Here is a 22,686-nt window from a genome sequence, read left to right as displayed (position 1 = left end):
GGGAGCCTGGTGGGCTGCCGTCTACGGGGTCACACAGAGTCAGACACTTTGCAGCAGCAGCAGCAGCATAATGAAACCTTCTGGTGACCACTACTGCTGCCAAGTGAACTTTAAATTTTCTACCTCACTTCACTAAAAATAATTTGTTTCTATTCCTGAAATCATATTTTAATACCATCCCAAAACACAGAAGTATTTCTGAATGTAGAAGTTCACTGTTGCTGTTTAGTTGCTAAGTTGTGTCTGACTCTTTGTGACCCCATGGACTGCAGCAAGCCAGGCTTCCCTGTCCTTCACTATCTCCTGGGGCTTGCTCAGATACATGTCCATTGATACAATGATGCTATCTAACCATCTCATCCTCTGCCACCCTCTTCTCCTTTTGCCTTCAGTATTTCCCAGCATCAGGGTCTTTTCCAATGAGTCAGGTCTTCACATCAGGTGGTCAACGTGTTGGAGCTTCAGCTTCAACAACAGTCCTTCCAATGACTATTCAGAGTTGATTTCTTTTAGGATTGACTGGTTTGATCTCCTTGCAGTCCAAGGGACTCTCAAGAGTCTTCTCCAGAACCACAACTCAAAGGCATCAATTCCTTGGCGCTCAGCCTTCTTTATGGTCCAACTCTCATGGAAAAGTAAAGATATTAAAGTGAAGACATTTTAGATGTTAAGCCAATATTAAGCATTAACTGTGGATATGTGTTGAAGAGAATAAAGAATCAAGTTGTAAGATCTCTGGTGCCATTGCCTTAAACAGTATTGAAGAATCATTCTCGTAAAAGATTATTGTTGGTATCTCATACTCTATTCAAATCTTGAGATACCTTTAGGGAGGAATGGAATTAGATGGTTACTACTCCAGGCACCTGCCCCATCACTCAGAAGTTTGAGGAAGAATTGAATGTGGCCAGAGGTCCACAGACCCTCTCTTCTAAACCACAGGGCATACAGCAGATAGTCACAGCACTGCTCTCAGACATCAAAATATCTCACTGTAAAAACTTCTCAGTCTAACTCTGCAATCTTACAGTCCAACTTAACTGAATGTCTCCCCTGACTGTGTGAAAGCAAAATCTGATGCATGTTTCTTAAAAGAAAAGTCTCACAAAAATATCTGATTTTCTTTTAATTAAAAAATTGACATCCGGAAGGAAATTAATTGAGGCCTGGCATGTACCATCTTTTCAATGTATGGATAGAACCATACAGACCACATGAGTGGATTGTGAGTTAACACGTGGTTCTCAGGCACTGCTGCCCATCAGGTACTTGGGTCACTGTGCCTGGGCCTGTGTTGGAACCTGGGTTTGAGAGAGGTGCACACTGAGAAGAGAGTGGGGTGAGGAAGGGTACATTCACAGAAAGAGAAGGGCTGAGACAAGTACCAAACCTCTCCCATGGGTTTAGGGGAAATGGGAAGGGGAAGAGAGGGGACAAAAGAGAAAGAAAAGTCAAAGACAACCAAAATAAAGGCATCTTTTGAAAGTCAGTAAGAGCTGTTCTGTAAAAGAAGAAAGGCACACCGGTAAAGGCACAAGTGGTGGAGAATGAGGTGGATGAAAATGAGAGTAACACTGAATGTCAGGATTGGGAGGCTTGGATGGAGTAAGTGCTGGGTGCAGGGGCAGACAGCAGATGGAAAGCGATATTGTGGAGGAAGCAGAAGCAGAGAAAAAGGCTCGATTTTCAAGACGTTTGGTCTTGGTCATAAAGAGCCATGCAGAAGAGGAACAGCCATGTTTAGATAGGGGGCTTGTTTGTATTGCCAGCTTTGGGGAGACAAAAGCAGAGAGGAACCTCAGCTACCACTACCTACCCTCCTCCCCCAAAAAGGGGAAGAAATGATTATGTAGGGGAAAAGTGTGAATGAGACTGCGAGTTCTAAAGATAGGGAAGGGACAGAGCTTAGGTGGGACCCAAGAAGGGTCCTTTCACTCAGGAGATGAAAAGTGAAGGAAAGAATCACTGAGGGAGAGTAAACAGACAAAGACTATTCTTCCATAAAACCGAACAGCCTACAGATCGTTCCAAAGAGAACTGAAGACACAAGTAAATTTCTGCTATAAAATAAGCTCGGAGAACTTGAAGTCAGGGCATAGGCCCAGCCTGCCTTAAGAGGACAAGACAACCTTCCAAATCTAATCTGACTCAAGGACGATCAAGCAGGCAGAAGACAGGACCTTTCTTAATTTCCACTGCCATAAACGTGTGAGAACAATGACATTTATTACCATGGAATTAATAAATCAGTGTTGCATCTTACCTACCACCAATTAAAATTCCACCCATCAATAGAGGAATGGATAAAGAAGGTGTGGTACATATAGGCAATGGAATATTACTCTGCCATAAAAAGCAACAAAATTGTGCCTTTGCAGAGACATGGATGGACCTAGACACTATCATACAGGGTGAAGCAAGTCAGAAAGAGAAAAGCAAATATTGTGTAATACCACTTTTTTGTGGAATCCATAAAAATGGTACAGATGAACTTATTTGCAAAGCAGAAATGAGACATAGATGTGGATAACAAGCATAACGCTACTAAGAAGGGAAGGGAGGTAGGATGAATTTGAGATTGGGATATATACACCATATGAGACTGACATGTATACACTACTATGTATAATACTGATAACTAATGAGAACCTACTGTATAGCACAGGGAGCTCTACTCAACACTCTGTGGCAACCTAAATGGGAAGGAAATCCAAAGAAAGAGAGGAAATATGTATATGTATGACTGATATATACACACACAAAGCTTTGCTGCACAGCAGAAACCAATGCAACATTGTAAAGCAACTGTACTCCAATAAAAATTAATTTTAGAAAATTCCTACAACAGACATCCAGACTAGGAAAAGTGGTAATAATCACTGTGTAAAGGAAGACAGTGAGGTTCACATTCTTATGACTCTAAAGCCAAGAGTTTAGAAGAAAGCAAAACAAAGAAGAGTTACTTTTCTTGGAAGAAATTAATCTTCTTTCATATCCCCAAATATTGTAGATCTTGCGTAAGGTGATCTTTGACTGCAGATGGCCTCGGTCATATCCAGACCCCTAGATTTCACCGCTTGAGACAATGTATGAAAGAAGAGAACACCTTTCTCTTATTATTTCCAAATGCATCAGTCTTCCTCTAAATGTGACATCTTCCCTCAATGTGAAAAAAACATGTTACACCATTTTGTTCCACCCTTTATTTTAGGCTTTACTAATACATTCCATAAAGCTCAGCAGAAATTGAAGCCTTAAAATAAACATATGCATATATACATATGTTTATATATAAGGTGACAGCAAAATTCTTGGGCCACTTGATAACATCTTAGGAAATTCGAGCCAAATATCAGTAATAATATGGGTTTAAAAAGAAATGATGTGAGTAAATGCAGCAGAAAAATTCACAATGAATTATTAATACATCTACTTGGCTTGTTTTCACTCTGTTATGTCACAATTTTATGCAAATACAAAAAACAACCCAGTGAGGTATCTAATAACTTTCTCGGGTTTTTAATGTAATTCAGTAGTCTTAGGAACTAGAAATAGCATATTCATAAACAACTTCTTGGTGCTCAACTTATATAAAATCTTGTGTGAATCTGAAAAGGAAACAATACAAAGATGGATAGGGTATCTTCAATAAATATGGGATAATATAAAGTAACACTTAGTGCTGTTTAAATTGACTTTTCTTAAATATTCTGGGTTGGTAGAAATGTTACAGCCTCCCTACTATTAAAATAAATAAAAAGAGGTGACAAAAAAGATGAAGGGCAGTCCTTTGTAACCGTTTCTGCTTTAGGGAGAGAAGTTAGCAGATCAGATTCAGGAAAAGGGTAAGAGAGACAACTGAAGAGATGTCCATCACCTCTTTTCAATGTCTTTTTACTGCTACTGTCCAGAGCCTTACTTCCATCTTGGGTTTCCATGGTAACTTGAAAAGCCAGATTCCCCCAATGCTTAGGAAAACTTGAGAGGGATGTACTTAAGAAGACCAGTGTAATTTCATCTACAACTGAAGAACAAGGCAGAACAAGATGCCCAGACAGGAGTTCGAAGGAGTCAAGGCCCCACAACAGAATCTGGGACTGAAAGCACATTAGCATTCAACTCATTCAACTCTGATCTAACTTGTTCAAGGTTACACGGCATCTTGGTGGCAAAGACTCAACTAGAATCCAGAAATCCTGCCTTAGCACCAGGCTCAGTGCATCACTTCCCACTGCTCCTAACCCAAGAAGCCAATTAGGAGCTGAAGAGAATTCAATAAGCAAGCTATCATTATTGCCCCTAAGACAAGTCTTTTTTCTTTGCCTGTCTTTCTCTTACAGAAACTTTCCAATACCCACAAATAGAGATAGGAGAATAATAAACTCCATACACCTATGACCCAGCTTAAATAATTACCAACTTATGGCTGATCGTCTTTCATCTATCCTCCCCTCCCCTCCAGGATTATTTTAAAACAAATACCAGAAATAGTATCATTCAGTTCAGTTCAGTCGCTCAGTCGCGTCCAACTCTTTGTGACCCCGTGAATTGCAGCACGCCAGGCCTCCTTGTCCATCACCAACTCCCGGAGTTCACTCAAATTCACGTCCATTGAGTTGGTGATGCCATCCAGCCATCTCATCCTCTGTCGTCCCCTTTTCCTCCTGTCCCCAATCCCTCTCAGCATCAGAGTCTTTTCCAATGAGTCAACTCTTCACATGAGGTAGCCAAAGTACTGGAGTTTCAGCTTTAGCATCATTCCTTCCAAAGAACACCCAGGGCTGATGTCCTTCAGAATGGACTAGTCGGATCTCCTCGCAGTCCAAGGGACTCTCAAGAGTCTTCTCCAACACCACAGTTCAAAAGCATCAATTCTTTGGCACTCAGCTTTCTTCATAGTCCAACTCTCACATCCATACACGACCACTGGAAAACCCATAGCCTTGACTAGACGGACGTATCATTACTACTTTTTAAATATGAAATGCTCAAAGAAATGACACAGCTGTAGATGCAGCAGAGACAATTTTCTTTAGGAAGCCCTGGTGTCTCTGTCTTATACCCTTGTGCTATTGGTGGTGTTTTCCATTTTATTTCACAGCTCTAGAACTAAAGGCCAGCTCTTATCTCCGCACAGACTGGTAAGACATGCTCTGTAGTCCATGGACGATACTAGATTCTGGGACAGTGAGGAATTTTTGATGAAGGGGTTATTTTAGATAACAAACATGGAAAAAGCTGAACTTACACCAAGAGATAAAATGTCTTTCTACCTTAAACAATACCACTGATATTGTACACTTGTTTAAATCAAGCTTAATTCTGGCCTGAGCTTTAAAGCCAACTTCATCCATGAGTCCATATGAAAGGTACTAAATACTATAATTGTTAAGGCTTAACAAATCCACAAAATAAAGTAACAATAAAAAGTTTTCACACCTGTGTTTTCACACTATGTGTCCTCCAGGACACACACCATTTATTTGTCCTAAGGACATGATAGAAATTTAAAATTAATAAATATAGCAACATTTCTTTTTCATACAGACATTTAAATTTTGCCCACAGAACAAGTACATTTGAAAGACATTTTAAAAATTCTTAATTAACAAATAGGATCATGCTAATGGAACTAAGCAGACAGAGATAATAGAGTGTATATATATGTAAATGGATACTTGCAGCTATAATACTGACAAATAATATTTCCACTTCTAATTTTCCATTTCGTCTTCCTCTCCCTATACATTAATTTTTATATGAATTTACAAGTACGTATTTAAAACAAGATTATGTTAAAAAGCCAAAGTGAATAGAAAAAGAAGACAAATCAGAACCTTAAGTTGTATCACCCTTAAACTAAATAATTTCATTTCAAATACAGATTAATTTTTTTCCCAGAAAAAAAAAATCTGCAAAATACAATCTTTTACCTGTTGGAAAATGTAACAATTTATCCTTTAATAAAGTTATGATATTCATACCTGCTGATGTTTCTCTAAATTTGTCACTCGTCTTCTTTTTCCTCCATTTCCAAGGTTTAAAAATTTTACCAATGGTGGAGAGTTTCCCCTTTCTCTTGAAGGGAGGTGTTTGGGAGCCTGCTGTTGGGCCATCTGAATTTGCTATAGAAGCTTTGTCCAGTCCATCAACTGTAGAAAGAAAAGTCAAGTCAGAGAAAAGCTGTAATGAAAGTTTGAAACAACATCATCTATTTCTTCCTGCATTGTTCAAAGTAAGCATACCCACTTTAACTGGAATTTCACATAAAGTTTATTTTGCCCCATTTCCCTGCTGGTAGAGCTCTCCTCTAACATCAATCAATAAATCAATCACTCAGAAATTATAGTCCCTTAGATACGCATTTTGAGGTAACATAAAAGAAGCAAAAGACTTACATAAAAGTTAAGGCCAGATAAATAAGGGTCTGCAAAACACAGCTGAATCCATCTGTAACAACCACATCTATATTTTTGTGCAGAAGTAGAGTATTGCCTGGAAAGTCCCACAGACGGAGGAGCCTGGTGGGCTGCGGTCCATGGGATCGCTAGGAGTCGGACACGACTGAGCGCTTCACTTTCACGCATTGGAGAAGGAAATGGCAACCCACTCCAGTGTTCTTGCCTGGAGAATCCCAGGGACAGGGGAGCCTGGTGGGCTGCCGTCTATGAGGTCACACAGAGTCGGACACGACTGAAGCGACTTAGCAACAGCAGCAGCAGAGTACTGTAAGTGAAACAGGATGTTCCTCCAGAGACTAATTTGGCATTTTCAGTAATGAATATGACAGTCATGGTGTAGCTGAAACCACGCTTTTTTTCTTCACAAAATAAAATTTAATGCCGAGAAGCTAAATTTAAAATTTTACCACACCAAAACTCTTTTGCTTCTATTACCAAAAAAAATTTTAGCTTCAAATAAATTGATAGCTATTACAAATGACAAGAAATATGTGAGAAAGATGGATGTTTTAGGTAATAGAATGCATTTTTATGTGCCTCAGTCTTTTCGTCAACCGGAAGAAAGGCCCTGAACTTTACACTGCCTTGTACTACATTTATAACTGAAAGAAGATGGTGATAATTTATATTACCCCCAACAATCAAATTTCAGTGACAAAAATCTGGAAGCAACTCAGAATGAATAAATGATGGTATTTTTCATGCAATGAAATAGCACTTAGCCATTTCTTTAAAAGGAGCTATTGGTACCTACAACATGAATGCATCTCAGAAACACTGTGCTGAAAAAAAGAAAAAAAGTGACACACAAAAGAATATGTGCTGTGTGGTTTTATTTCTATGAAGTTTTTTAAAAAGGCAAAATGAATTTTGGAGCAAAGAAAGAAGAAAACAATCAGAACAGATGTTGTTTCCTGGAGTGAGATGGAGGTAGGAATCAACTGAGAAAAGATCTGAGGCATCTTCCTGGGGTCCTAGAAATTATCTCAGTAAAGGATGGACTATACAAAACACGTGTTTCCCAGGTGGCCAGTGGTCAGGAACCCACCTGCCAATGCAGGAGAAGTGGGTTCGATCTCTGGGTTGGGAAGATCCCCTGGAGGAGGGCACGGCAACCCACTCCAGGATTCTTGCCTGGAGAATCCCATGGACAAAGGAGCCTTGAGGGCCACAGTTCACCGGGTTGCAGAGTCAGGCATGACTGAAGCGACTTCGTGTGCGTGCATGCAAAACCCATCAAACGGTATTTATGATATTGTGTATTTCACTTTATGTAAAATCTACCTTTAAAAAACCACAAATAGTAAAGTCCAATTAATGGCATGCATGCTGATAGCGATGAAGTGTACTGATGTTCATCAAATAACCTCGAATAGCCAAAGCGATCTTGAGAAAGAAGAATGGAACTGGAGGAAGCAACCTACCTGACTTCAGGCTCTACTACAAAGCCACAGTTATCAAGACAGTATGGTACTGGCACAAAGACAGAAATATAGATCAATGGAATAAAATAGAAAGCCCAGAGATAAATCCACGCACATATGGACACCTTATTTTTCACAAAGGAGGCAAGAATATACAATGGATTAAAGACAATCTCTTTAACAAGTGGTGCTGGGAAAACTGGTCAACCACTTGTAAAAGAATGAAACTAGAACACTTTCTAACACCATACACAAAAATAAACTCAAAATGGATTAAAGATCTAAAGGTAAGACCAGAAACTATAAAACTCCTAGAGGAGAACATAGGCAAAACACTCTCTGACATACATCACAGCAGGATCCTCTATGACCTACCTCCCAGAATATTGGAAATAAAAGCAAAAATAAACAAATGGGACCTAATTAACCTTAAAAGCTTCTGCACATCAAAGGAAACTATAAGCAAGGTGAAAAGACAGCCTTCAGAATGGGAGAAAATAATAGCAAATGAAGCAACTGACAAACAACTAATCTCAAAAATATACAAGCAACTCCTACAGCTCACCTCCAGAAAAATAAATGACCCAATCAAAAAATGGGCCAAAGAACTAAATAGACATTTCTCCAAAGAAGACATACAGATGGCTAACAAACACATGAAAAGATGCTCAACATCACTCATTATCAGAGAAATGCATTTCAAAACCACTATGAGGTACCATTTCACACCAGTCAGAATGGCTGCGATCCAAAAGTCTACAAATAATAAATCCTGGAGAGGGTGTGGAGAAAAGGGAACCCTCTTACACTGTTGGTGGGAATGCAAACTAGTACAGCCACTATGGAGAACAGTGTGGAGATTCCTTAAAAAACTGGAAATAGAACTGCTTTATGATCCAGCAATCCCACTGCTGGGCATACACACTGAGGAAACCAGAAGGGAAAGAGACACGTGTACCCCAATGTTCATCGCAGCACTGTTTATAATAGCCAGGACATGGAAGCAACCTAGATGTCCATCAGCAGATGAATGGATAAGAAAGCTATGGTACATATACACAATGGAGTATTACTCAGCCATTAAAAAGAAAACATTTGAATCAGTTGTAATGAGGTGGATGAAACTGGAGCCTATTATACAAAGTGAAGTAAGCCAGAAGGAAAAACACCAATACAGTATAATAACGCATATATATGGAATTTAGAAAGATGGCAACAATAACCCTGTGTACGAGACAGCAAAAGAGACACTGATGTATGGAACAGTCTTATGGACTCTGTGGGAGAGGGAGAGGGTGGGAAGATTTGGGAGAATGGCATTGAAACATGTAAAATATCATGTATGAAACGAGATGCCAGTCCAGGTTCGATGCACGATACTGGATGCTTGGGGCTAGTGCACTGGGACGACCCAGAGGGATGGTGTGGGGAGGGAGGAGGGAGGAGGGTTCAGGATGGGGAACACATGTATACCTGTGGCGGATTCATTTTGATATTTGGCAAAACTAATACAATTATGTAAAGTTTAAAAATAAAATAAAATAAATAAATAAACTGATGGATAGAATGGAGATGGATAAATATATAATATAGTAAAATGTAGCTAAGTGTTGAATCTAGGTGGTGGATGTGTGGTGATTAGTTGTATAATTCTCCCATCTTCAAAACTTCCTAAATAAAATATTAGGAAATACTAGGGTAAATAAAACAAAAATTGAATGGCAAGAATCTCTGCTTCTAGGAAATGGAATAGACTTACTTTTTACTATTTCTCCTGCTAAATACAACTAAAAGATACCCTGGATGCTATATATAAAACAAACATGAGGGACTTTCCCTGGCAGTCCAGTGGTTAAGACTCCATGCTTCCACTGCAGGGGGTTCGATTCCTGGTCAGGAAACTAATATCCTGTATGCTGTGTGGGGTGGCCAAAAACAAACAAACAAACAAACCATGAATAGACAAATGAGCTGAAAACAAAGTAGACCAGCTTGGGACCTCAAGACCTAAGAAACAGCACGGAGGTAAGATCCCTGCGTTTTCTTTTAGTCTCATGTATTCCTGACTTGCAGCTGAAGTGGTCACCAACCTGAAAACACCAACAAGCACAGACCAATAAAGCCTCAACAAACAGCCTGCTCCCTCTAGTCAAACGAGCCAAAAGGGACAGGCTCACAAAACAGAGAACTTTTAGACGAGAACTGCTCCAACTCCAGACAAACACCACAGAAGAAACTACAACCACCCAAGCCAACAAAGGCTGAGTGGGGAGATCAGACGTCCGTCCTCACAAAGCTCTAATGAGGAGCCCAACACCCTTCAGAGAGTGGTGTCAGACAGGACCAAGTAGAGAGCCGGAACCTTCCTGCGTGCCAGCTATAACGAAGCACCGTCTACAGTGTCAGTGGAGACCACACCGGAGCCTGGACTTCCACCCACACCCAGTCACGAGGCATGTCTTCTTCTCCCTCCCTCCCCAAACTGGGATCACACCAAACCACTGCCCAGAGGAACGAGACAACCTCCGTCCACTATGGTGTCACTAGAGACCACGTGGGGATCTGGAAATCAAACTATGCCCAGAGTAACGAAGACCCCTCTCCCCGTTTCTGCCACGAGATACCAAGAAAGAATGAGGGGCTGAACCTGGGTTTTTAACCTCCTGGCAGTAGTGAGGCAGTCCCCTTTGCCTCCTTGCCTGGAGAAGTGTCAAACAAAGCCAGTTAAAACAAAGGGTTTCAATAAAGAGTTACAGTCTAATCTAACACAAAAGTGTTGAAGCTTTAATCAAAAATCACCTGACATACCACAAACCAGGAAAATCTTAAACTAAGTGAGAAGAGATAATCAGTACACACCAACAAGTAAATCCTTAGTTCTCCTTCCAAACAAGAATGATAAATCCCATTCTTCCCACTCGGAACGTCGACTCTAATCCCAGGCAGAAACGCAAGAACTGCAGTGACTGAGTCTTTTGTAAATGATCCCATGCTGGCCACAGTGCAGCAGGCAGGGAGAGAGATGGGTCAGACTAATCGTAAAGCTAAGTCAGAGTTTAAAAGTAAAATCCTTATTTACTTCACTTTCACTCCTGTCCAACTGCTTTCCTTAAACTAGGAACAAAACCAGGGAAAATCACTTCCACTCCTGTCCAACTGCTTTTTTAAACTAGGAGCAAAACCAGGGAAAAACTGAGTGTATGATATTTCTTCTTCATGGAGACTTTATGCTGAAGATTCAATTTTGAAACAACTTAAATGTTGTGAAATATAAAAGGGCTACTACAAACATGGGAACTAAAGCTACCATCTCCAATTCACCTCTGTGGCTACAGACACACATTTAGTTCTCGTTTTCTCTAAACCTACAACCCTGACACGCCATCAAAATTCTGCTTTTGATCTGAACCACTAAGGAAAAATCTATTTTTTTTTCTCCTGAAAAGAAAACCAAATGAAAACAAAAATTAAATAATTCCTTAGGTGACAGAATGTGACAGATAGGGAGACTGAATGAGGTAGCTGAAAAATGAAAAATGAAGGTCTTAAATTCATAGCTACATGAGACATTAACTGCCATACCTTTCTTCATTTTGCAATTACAGTTTTAGTCTTTATCTCTGCCCTGGAAAGTGCCAGGGCAGTGTCCTGGGCCAGTGACCACAGCACAGTTCACACACACATATCTTTTTCCTGACTGCAAGAATCTACCCATAATTTTGTAATTATCGGGCAATGACAGTAAACCACACTTACAATTAGGAACATATACTGGCATAGCTGGCCACACCGCCACGGTATTTCTCTTCAGTTACGAACATGAAGGGGACTGTCACCTGCTTTGGAGTCACATGAACAGAAACTTGACTCCCTTCTTTTCCCCAAACACCTACGATACTGCCAGGACCACTGATCATTCTACTATTTTTCTTTTGGGCCAGTGTACCATTAAAGTTGACTTGAAACTTTCTAAAATTGTTTTTACAAGTCTAGTGAGTTTGGCATTTACCCACAGATAAAAACAAATCTCCAGGTAAACCCCAGATGGAAGTCTGAATTTCCTGTCTTAAATGTTAATTTTGACTGACTTACGTGTTATGAAGAGGGACCTAACATTCATCAGGTTTTCCTTTTTCACAATGAAAATCAACATCATAAAATAATTTAAATATTATTTAAATATCTTTAAAACCAGTCATTAGCTCTTTGAATGTAGACAATTCAAATGACACACCTCAGTCTATCTTCCCACCAAAGTCAGTCCATTCCTAACAGAACTTGCCCACACCAACCAGTAAGATCCAGAAAATACATGAAGGTTTTCTCTTTCATTTAAACAGAAATTTATCAATTAGGCAATCCCAGTGCTAATGTGATCACAGAAGCAAAAAATAAATGAAGCTAGATAATTATCATACACATTAAATTCTAGACTTGGGAGAATCTTTTCTTTGATATTTGAGAACGGAATGACAAGGATTCTTAGAAAAATGAAACTATTTAATATGAGAGTGTGTCGTACTTTTTATAATACTTGATAGTTCTCTGATATTCCAGATACTCATCTCTGATTTTTCTCCACACAATTATTTCAGTCATTGAGGAAGTGAGACAAGTGTGGCAGAGCATTCCACCTCACAAATTTCATAGGTGAAAGAACACTTAGAAAAGAACCTCAATAAAAGAATTCCTGGGGACCGATTCTAAAGAAAGTGATAGCCACTCTATGAGAAAACAAGTGGTGAAGATGGCCTCAACTGTCCCCTGAAATCCTTACATATCTGAAGGTTAATGAGAATACATTTTTGAAGCCAAATAATAACAAAAACAAAGAGAAATCATATGTGATTTTAAGAAAAATGCTGATAATTCTCTGTTGTACTAAGTACACACTTACAATACTACTCATAGTGATTTGACTGTATCAAAGAATATACCTATTAAAAGGGCACTGTACAAAAATATTTGACATTTAAAAATCAAGAACCTAAAGGAAGTAAGAAAACAAGAAACCAACGTTTATTTCCTTAAAATATGGCTTCTAGGCTATCCTCTTCGTCCCTTTGTAAATTATTATGCTTACATAGTATTATCACCATATATAAATATATTTATTTTTATTTCTATTACAGTTTTTTTTTTACATTTCCACTATAATTCTGCCACCTTCCTCTTTAAAAGCTACAGAGCATACAGCAAAGAAACATTAGGGCAGCACTTGGGGAACATTTAACTCTATTTCCTACCCTTCCGTGAGGCCTCTCTCTCACGAAAGTGACTTAAAAAATATGCTGTCAGACAGCGGCATACATGCAATTCTGGGCACAGAACCAAGTAGACAATAAGGTCAGAGGGAACTGGCGCTATGAGCCGTTACTGATGAAACTGACTAACAGTTTCTAGGAAAGCTGGTGGCTGTCCTTGTCTTCAGTCATCTAAAGGAGATCCTTCTTGTTGCGGTTGTTTAGGCATAAGTCATATATGACTCTTGGGACCTCATGGACTATAGCCTGCCAGGCTCCTCTAGCCATGGGATTTCCCAAGCAAGAATACTGGAGTGGCTTGCCGTTTCCTTCTCTAGGGGATCTTTCTGGACCAGGGATCCAGCCTGTGTCTCCTGCATCGGCAGGCGGCTTCTTTACCACTGAGCCACCTGGGAAGCCCACAAAAAAGATCCTTACTCTCTTGCTAATCAGCACCGACGTTTGGGTTGGATCAAGTCTCTTCCTTTTGGGGGGAAGGATGAATAACCGGTGGAAGGAAAGTGAAAAGGAACAGAAGAATAAAAATGTGTGGTATCACATGGGGTTAGGAGTTAAATCCTGAAACTGGTATACTTGTAAACAGGATGAAACATTGGATAATAGATGTTAGGAGCCAAATTTCTCTTTCTTGGAAATGGAGGTTACAGATAAGCAAAGGGGGAAGCCAGAATGATTGATGTGGACTGGATTAGAGTCGGAGATATCAGTATGGACTCCTGTTTTGAATAGAGAAAGAAAGGGAGGGAGAGAGGAAAGATATAGATAGATAGATAGATTATAAGTATATGTATATACATGGCTTGGTATACATACTTGTATTTTCCCATTCATTTTGGGGGCTAGAAGCAATGACACCCCAGTGAGCACTCAGCCTTTGGTTTCTAACAGCATGCTCCAATAAAAGGAATCAGACCTCTTTCCAGAAATGGCTGCTTCCAGGGCTGGGGCAAGGAAAATACTAGATGAGCCTGGAGCATCTTCCTTTTCAGAAAGGAAACAAGTGCTCAAAACACATTCTCATGAGAATGTCAAAGTCACACAGGAACCAACAGAGAGTTCCACAGGCCAAAGACAGAACAATCTGTGCAGTTTTAGATTATCATCCAAACTGATGAACAGTGAATAAATAAATAAGTATGGGATATAACACCTGTATGGAAGAACTGCAACTAATTTATATAAAGCTCCACTCTCAAGAAGGTGGGTCTTAACTTCCCACTCCTGAAATGTGTGGGTTTTACATGGTGACTTCCTTTGAAAGACTTCAGTATGGAAAGGTGGGGAAAAGGAGGCACTTACAGTGAAGAAAGTGACAGACACTGCCTCAGCAAGTGACGGATGTCGACTTGATCACTGCTAAGTCATGTTGAGAGCATGGACCCTTGATATGATGGAAGAGAATCAGATCTCGAAACCTAGAACCCCACTGTATACCTTTAAGACCGTAAAATTTTTGCACCTTGTTTTATGTCCTTGGATATGTTCCAGTGTCTCTGAGCTCACAGTCCATGGAAACTTGAATAGAATATGTACCCTACTGTTGTGTGACAACTGTATAAATCTTAATTATGTTGAATTGGTTCACAGCACTCTTCAGGTCTACTGTATTGCCCTTCTATTTCTTTGTATATTACTTCTATTAATTTTTGAGATTTTTATATTGAAACTCCAACTAAAATCTTAATATATCTACTTAAAAAATAATTGCAACATATAGTAGAACTATACATAATCTTGTTCTGTATTTTCCAAGTCTCCTGTAAGTATGTTATCATACCTTCATAATTTAAAAAAGGAAAAAAAAATACTATAACCCTACTGTAACCCATAAGAAAAACATTAGATAAGCCAAAGTGAGGGTCATTTACAAAATACCTGACCAATAAATACACCTCAGGTCATTAAAAACAAGGGAAGCCTAAGAAATTGTCCCAGACCAGGGAAGGCTACAGAGACATAATGAATGAATGTAGAGTGGTATCCTTCAAGCAAGACCGGAACGATAATAATAACAAAACGATCTTAGGGGAAAACTAGTGAAATCCTAACAAACTGTGGAGTCTAGTTAACAATACTGCACCAAAACCCTTTCCTTGGTTGTAATACATGTATTCTACACATTTAAGAGATGAACAATAAGAGAAACTAAGCTGGAGGTATATGAGAACTCTGTACTGTCTCTGCAGCTTTTCTGTACATTTGAAACTATTCTAAAGTAAAAGGTTCATTTTCAAAACTGTGGAGTAGTTAGCATGGAGAGGATGAGACCTAGAGGAGATTCCTAGCGGACAGCATTTCAGCTGCAGAGAGACCTTTCGGGGCGCTGTCGATTTACCAACAGTAAAGATTTCTGCTGAGGGTTTTAGAAAGTATCAATAATATGGTATGTTTTAGACTTGCTCATTTTTTTCTCCAAAATCTCCTTTTATTAATATTTTCAACTCCCAGTACTTTTCCACTAAGAGAATATTTACAGGTCATCAAATTGCTGTCTCAACACTTTGTATTACCTGATGGATCCTAATGAGGTAAGTGGCATCTAACATCCTACAAAAGAGTAGACCATGGGCCCGGTAATTACTGATCCCAGTTACTGTGGAACCACACAGTGGCAATTCCCATGCACACGTGCTGGGTTAGTAGCATGACCTGCCTACACAGAATGACAAATCAAGGAATAAATGTTTAAAGTTACCTGTACTTTATTTTTAAAGCGCTGAAGTTCAATTATTTTCAACAATAAACTTCTCCTAGGGAATCAAAAGTAAACTTAAAAGACTGAAGTTTATTTTAGGATCATGGAGGATACCTTTTCCAGCTCATCCATTTTTTCCCCTGAATTCATGGGTATGGGAGAAGAGTAGTATAATTCAGGAACAGAAATCCCAGAGCTCACACTGGTGTGAAAGGTTTGGTGAGCAGAAACATCAGTGAACTAGTCACTGACTCATCCTGGGTTTCATGCTCTCCTGAAAGTGGAAATTCACAAGCACTTTATTAAGAGCAGAATTAATAATCATTAGTATTTATTGAGTATTTACTATGAGCCAGGCATTGTTGAGTACTTTACCTGCATTCATTAGCTCATGCCAATGCTTACAATAGCTCTCAGATAAGTACCATTCATCAGTCCCATTTCTGATACAAGAAAACTATAACACAAAGACTAAGCATCTAACTCAGTATGTGGTAACTTGTGTGTGTGTTTACATTCAGACAGAGTAAGATTAAATAAGTATCTATTGACTAAATACATAACTAGATTATGAATAAATAGGTATCTTCCAGGACTTCCTTGGTGGTCTAGTGGTTAAGACTCTGCACTTCTAATATAGGGGCCACAGGTTCAATACCTGGTTAAGGAACTAAGATCCCACAGGCTGCATGACATGGCCAAAAATAAATAAAATAGGTATCTTTCTAGGAGAGATCTTGGGTGAGAAGTGATGTCTGCCTGCCTCCAGAGGTGGCCCTCTTAACCACTGTACTGCAAGGTCTCCTTTAACTCAGTGCTTTTTTTCTTTTTCCTTTTTGGCCACACCCTGTAGCATGCAGGATCTTATTTCCTGGACCAGGGATCAAACCCGTCTCCCCTGCAGAGGAATTGTGAAGTTTTATTCACTGGGAAGTCAGGAAAGTCCAACCAACTTGGTGCTTTGATTCACCCTGTAAAGGTCAGGGCCAGTGATGGAGAGTAAGATAGGATTCTCCCCCTTACAGGACTTCACAGTAAAGTTCGGGAAGCAGGAGTGATCAGTGGTCAGTGACACCAGCCAACTGAGAAGGTGCTAGAATAAAGACAAAAGCAGAGCAGTGACGTCTGGCTGGCGCGGTTTGGGGCAATTTCACAGGGAGTGGGAGACTTATTCACCTGCTAATGCAGGTGACTCAGGAGGCGTGGGTTCAATTCCTAGGTTGGGAAGATCCCTTAGAGAAGATCACTCTAGCATTCTTGCCTGAAAAATCCCATGGACAGAGGAGACCGGCAGGCTACAGTCCCTGGGATTGCAGTCAGTCAGACATTACTAAGCAACTGAACATAAACACACAGGGAACTTGAACCGGGACTGCCAAGAGAGTAGCCTTTGAAGGGGAAATCAAGGAAGAGAAATGTCCTAAAAGTGAAAATTCAAGGATGGCTGACCTTTTTAAGTAATGCCAAGAAAAATGTTCTCATTATCCCAGTCCTGAGCTCATCAGACACATATTTATGGGGAAAAAACAAAGCAAATTTATAAAGTCCTATCCTCAAACAAGTGGAATGGTTAAATGTGAAATTTTTAAAAAGAAACTAGAGAATTTTTGTATTTTCTAGATATTAGTGTATGTAAACTAGATTAAAAATCTGAATTTTATCAATTAGATCTTAGTTGATACAGAAGAAAATTGCTTTTCATCTGCTGATTGTTCCTTTAAAAATAATCAGCATTAAGGTAATAATCATGGCTAAAAAAATTTTTTTTAATGTTTAGCTACCATCTTTTTAAATCCAACAAGAGTAAAAGAACAGAATGCAGACAAGTAAGAAAAGAATGTGAAAAACATTCCAATAATAGTTAAATAGAAGAGTTTTGGCCCCTCTGGAGGAAGACTAATACTTATTTACTAGTTATTTAATTATGTACTAGGCTATCATTTGCCTCCCAAGTTGACAATTTCCATTTCACTGTCACTATAGTTATCTAAATAGGTTTGGGATTAAATCAGTATTTCCACTGTCATTGAAATGAATACTATGAAGATTTTTCAAAATAATGTTTGAGAAATAATATGCACACAGCAAGTAAATGATCTGGTACATGAGAGCACCATCCAGATCAAGGTCTAGGTCATTTCCAGGCTTAGAAAATTTCTTTGTGCGCTTTCCCAATCAATACCATCCTCTCCATCCATGTTGTTGTTGTTCAGTTGCTCAGTCGTGTCCGACCCTTTGCGACCCCCTGGACCGCAGCACGCCAGTCCTCCCTGTCCTTCATTATTCTCGGGGTTTGCTCAAACTCATGTCCATTGAGTCAGTGATGTCATCCAACCATCTCATCCTCTGTCGTCCCCTTCTCCTCCCGCCTTCAATCTTTCCCAGCATCAGGGTCTTTTCCAGTGAGTCAGCTCTTCACATCAGGTGGCCACAGTATTAGAGCTTCAGCTTCAGCATCAGTCCTTCCAATGGTTATTCAGGATTGATTTCTTTTAGGATTAACTGGTTTGATCTCCTTGCAGTCCAAGGGACTCTCAAGAGTCAAAAGCATCAATTCTTTGGTGTTCAGCCTTCTTTATGGTCCAACTCTCACATCCATACACGACTATAAGAAAAACTATAGCTTTAACTATATGGACCTTTGTAGGCAAAGTCTCTGCTTTTTAATACACTGTCTAGGTGTGTCACAGCTTTTCTTCCAAGGAGCAAGCGTCTTTTAGTTTCATGGCTGCAGTCACCATCTGCAGTGATTTTAGAGACCAAGAAATATTCATTCACATCTCCAAATAACCACTGTTTTGACTTCCATCGCCACTAGTTTCACCTGTTCTAGAACTTTAACTTCTCAGAATTATACAACCTACTCTTTGTTGTACGTGCCTTTCACTGAGCATTGCGCCTGAGAGGCTCATCTAAATACATAAGCATTTCAAAGCAGAGCTACCCGGGTACAAAATGAAAAGTATGCCATCTATCTCAGCAAGACCTCAGATGGAAGAGTACTTAAACATGATGAGTTTTTTCACAGCTCTTCTTTTAAAAAAGGATATCGTTTCCACTTTCTTTATCTGGAAAACATAAATAATAACTCCTTTCCCTTCCTAGATTTGTGAGAAAACTAGTAGACCGTTCTACCATCTTTTCAGGTTGCCCTGAAGCCATGCTAAATTAGAAGCTCACCTCAACAAGCTTAGGGATGGAGAAGCAGTTTATTTTCTGTAAATAATGACAGCTTTTTAGTCTCATTCTGCATCTGATAGCAGCAGTAGTCTGAGCAGCGCAGCTCAGAGAAACACTGAGTATAACATTATCCATTAAAGGATCGACTGTGTTATTACAGGAGTCCTACACTATCTTGAGTATATTAAAGGCCTATATATGGGGACACTTGGAGAAGGCGATGGCACCCCACTCCAGTACTCTTGCCTGGAAAATCCCATGGATGGAGGAGCCTGGTAGGCTGTAGTCCATGGGGTCGCTAAGAGTCGGACACAACTGAGTGACTTCCCTTTTACTTTTCACTTTCATGCATTGGAGAAAGAAATGGCAACCCACTCAAGTGTTCTTGCCTGGAGAATCCCAGGGACGGGGGAACCTGGTGGGCTTCTGTCTATGGGGTCGCACAGAGTCAGACACGACTGAAGCAACTTAGCAGTAGCTTAGCATATGGGCACACTGAGATCCAAGAAGGTTAGTGGCTTTCCAAATCATTAACTAGTCACAGATACATAGTCTACGTCGTCTGATTCCTGACTGGGGGCTTTTCTCCCATTCTCCCTGCTGTCCTCGTTGGAATACGATAGCTAAACTCATGGTGAACCAGCAGCACACCCTAGTACCTCTAGACGAGCAGTAAGACTCTGTTCATAGAGCAAAAAGCAAAGAAGACATCACATAATCAGGATAGGCAATAAATCTCAGTTAATGTTCGGAATTTTGAGCATCCAGTTGGGATGGCTCACTGTAATCTGAAAAGAGAACTGAGTCCCAGACTCAGCTCTGCTACTTAACTGGCCCTGTGACCTTGAGCAAAGACCCCAATATTTCATTGCTGAGATTATCAGATTCAGTTAAAGGGTCTCTAGGCTCAATAAAATTGATATACTTTTATGTCACCTTTAGACCTGTTCTAAGTGCTTCATGATTATTGCCTTGTTGTCATCACAACCCTATAAAGTAAGGTGCTATTAGTATTTCCGTTTTATAAATGAGGAAGTTGAAGTCCAGAGAGACCGAGCAGTTTACCCAAGGTCACAGAGCCCGTCAGAGAGATTTAAACTCCAGATGGTCTACCTCCTGAGTGTCCCTTGCACAATATGGGCCAGGGGCTTGTGGGTGGGAATACAGCTATATTTTAAGAGAAGGCAAGACATAAAGCCTGATGAATAATAATTCAAGTCTAGGCCCAACTGCTTCTTTGGTAATCTAACGAGACAGGGCAGATACTGTTCTAGTCTCTGAAACGATGCCCACTGTCATCACAGCTAAGTTCACGTGGGCTGCAGGCAGTGCGTCCTCTTCGCTTATAATAACTACGGTCCTTTGATTGCACAGAATCCTTATTTAACACAGCATTAATTTTAGAAATCTGATACCATCAATTTTTGGACTTGTTTTTCTAACAGAGGCAGCCATTATTTTTAAACCCCCAAAGGGAAAAGCGATTAAAGACTTCCATCTGTCTCGCAAACACTGAGAGAGAATTTCAGAGTTTAAACTTGAGGGCCGAAGGGCTGCAGAAGGGGCGTGTTTGTGCAGCTGTGTGACATCCTGGCGCACTGACGTGAACCACAGACCCTAGACTCGCTTCAGGACATTTAATAGATTAAATAATGTCACTTGTACTTAGGGTTCGAAGAAATTCTAACTGAACAGGAAAAAGGTCACCTGGCAAAAGGGAAATCAACTTTAATATAAACAAAAGCATCGTGAGTTTCATATATCACTATTATTGCTGCAAGCAAAGGGTTCTAGAAGGAGTTAGGATGGCTGTGTTTAGGAACAGCGAGACGTGTGCTACAGAGAAAGAGAAAGGAACAAACCCACTTCCTACCTTCCTTCCCTTCCTGAGTCATCGCCTACATCAGCCCTCAGAGACCGGGCTGGACAGCAGGCCATGTTGTGTGGCGGGTGTGTTTGTGGAAAGGTTTGACACACCTCCAGTGGGCAAACTGCCAAGTAAGAGAGAATCTCACCTCTAAGTGAAGATGGTGATTCTTTCCTTTATGCTGAGCTTGTACCTGGGGAGGAAACTTTAGGAGAGAAGCTGGAAGACCTTAGATATAAATTACAAAATAAACTGTAAAATAAAATCTAACAATATCTGGGACTTCCCTGGTGGTCCAGCAGTTAAGACTCTGCACTTCCACTGCAGGGGGCACAGGTGTGATCCCTGGTCAAAGACCCTACATTTCCAGTGGTGTGGCCAAAAATAAAAATAAATAAATAAATAATACAAAGACGTCCCTGGCAGTCCAGAAGTTAACACTTCGCCTTCCAATGCAGAGGGTTCGGGTTCAATCACTGGTCAGGGAGCTAAGATGCCACGTGACTTGCAGCCAAATAATCAAAACATAAAACAGAAACAGTATTATAACAAATTCAATGAAGACTTTTTAAAAAAATGGTCCACATAAAAAAGTCTTTAAAAAATTTTTTTAAATAAAAAATATACTAAAGACAATTAAAATTTTTTAAATGTAATGATTTTGGATCCACTTTGCCCCAAACAAAATTATGAAAAACTTCCCAGCAGAGGATGAATGTAATAGAAATATTATTAAAATAACACATTAAATCTGGACTAGTAGCTTTGGATCAGTTCAGTTCAGTCGCTCAGTCATGTCTGACTCTTTTCGATCCCATGAATTGCAGCACACCAGGCCTCCCTGTCCATCACCAACTCCCGGAGTTCACCCAGACTCATGTCCATCGATCAGTGATGCCATCCAGCCATCTCATCCTCTGTCGTCCCCTTCTCCTCCTGCCCCCAATCCCTCCCAGCATCAGAGTCTTTTCCAATGAGTCAACTCTTCGCATGAGGTGGCCAAAGTACTGGAGTTTCAGCTTTGGGTCAAAAGATCCATAAGAGTCTACTTATACTGTGACTAACCCTCTCTGCAGTCCAACAGTCCCCTGGGAGTCACACCAAGTTCTGTGAAGAGATGGGTGGCCACGTGTAAAATTCTGGACTATCCCCCCAAGGCAGAAATGAAACCTTATACAAGGGAACCCAGGACACTAGGAGACACAAGCTGTAGGCTTATACAATGGAAGGCAGAAAGCTGGGAGAATTTATGTCAATTAGTCATAAAGAGTCCCCAATGCACTCAGCTTTATATCCCTATCATTCAGTTAAAAGAGGTGACCGTAACAACCCAGGCATCTGAACTTGGACTGGAGCAGAGAAAAAGGACTAGAAATGATGAATGCCTCCAACAGACATTGAGAAGGAAGAAGTAAGGAGGCCAAGGAGCTGCCTGGAAAAGACACAGGCAACTCCAGGGTCTGAACCTCTCCGAGGATGCGGTGGGATGTAAAGAGATGAAGGCTTAGAGAAAAGGTTTGTGGCTTGAGTTCAAGCACCCTGAACATTCAAGGGAAGATGTGAGGAAATACAGTACTGTTGCTGCTGCTAAGTCGATTCAGTCGTGTCCGACTCTGTGCGACCCCATAGACGGCAGCCCACCAGGCTCCCCCGTCCCTGGGATTCTCCAGGCAAGAACACTGGAGTGGGTTGCCATTTCCTTCTCCAATGCATGAAAGTGAAAAGTGAAAGTGAAGTCGCTCAGTCATGTCCGACCCTTAGCAACCCCATGGACTGTAGCCTACCAGGCTCCCCA

General features: G+C 40.3%; 1 protein-coding gene across 8 annotated transcripts in view; it reads right to left on the bottom strand.

Moving 5' to 3' along the window:
* Window positions 1-22,686, bottom strand: part of PHACTR2 (phosphatase and actin regulator 2) — a 297,881-nt gene that overhangs the window by 97,128 nt on the left and 178,067 nt on the right. For all 8 annotated transcript variants that reach the window (XM_024997040.2, XM_024997045.2, XM_059889923.1 and 5 more), the window contains exon 2: window positions 5,985-6,152. In XM_024997040.2, the coding sequence (XP_024852808.1) occupies window positions 5,985-6,152 (168 nt within the window). The remainder of the gene's footprint in view (window positions 1-5,984; window positions 6,153-22,686) is intronic.

This window comes from Bos taurus, chromosome 9 (assembly GCF_002263795.3).
Source record: "Bos taurus isolate L1 Dominette 01449 registration number 42190680 breed Hereford chromosome 9, ARS-UCD2.0, whole genome shotgun sequence".
Classification (NCBI taxonomy): Eukaryota; Metazoa; Chordata; class Mammalia; order Artiodactyla; family Bovidae; genus Bos; species Bos taurus.
The sequence above is the reverse complement of the archived record's forward strand: the minus strand, read 5'-3'. Positions and strand labels throughout refer to the sequence as shown.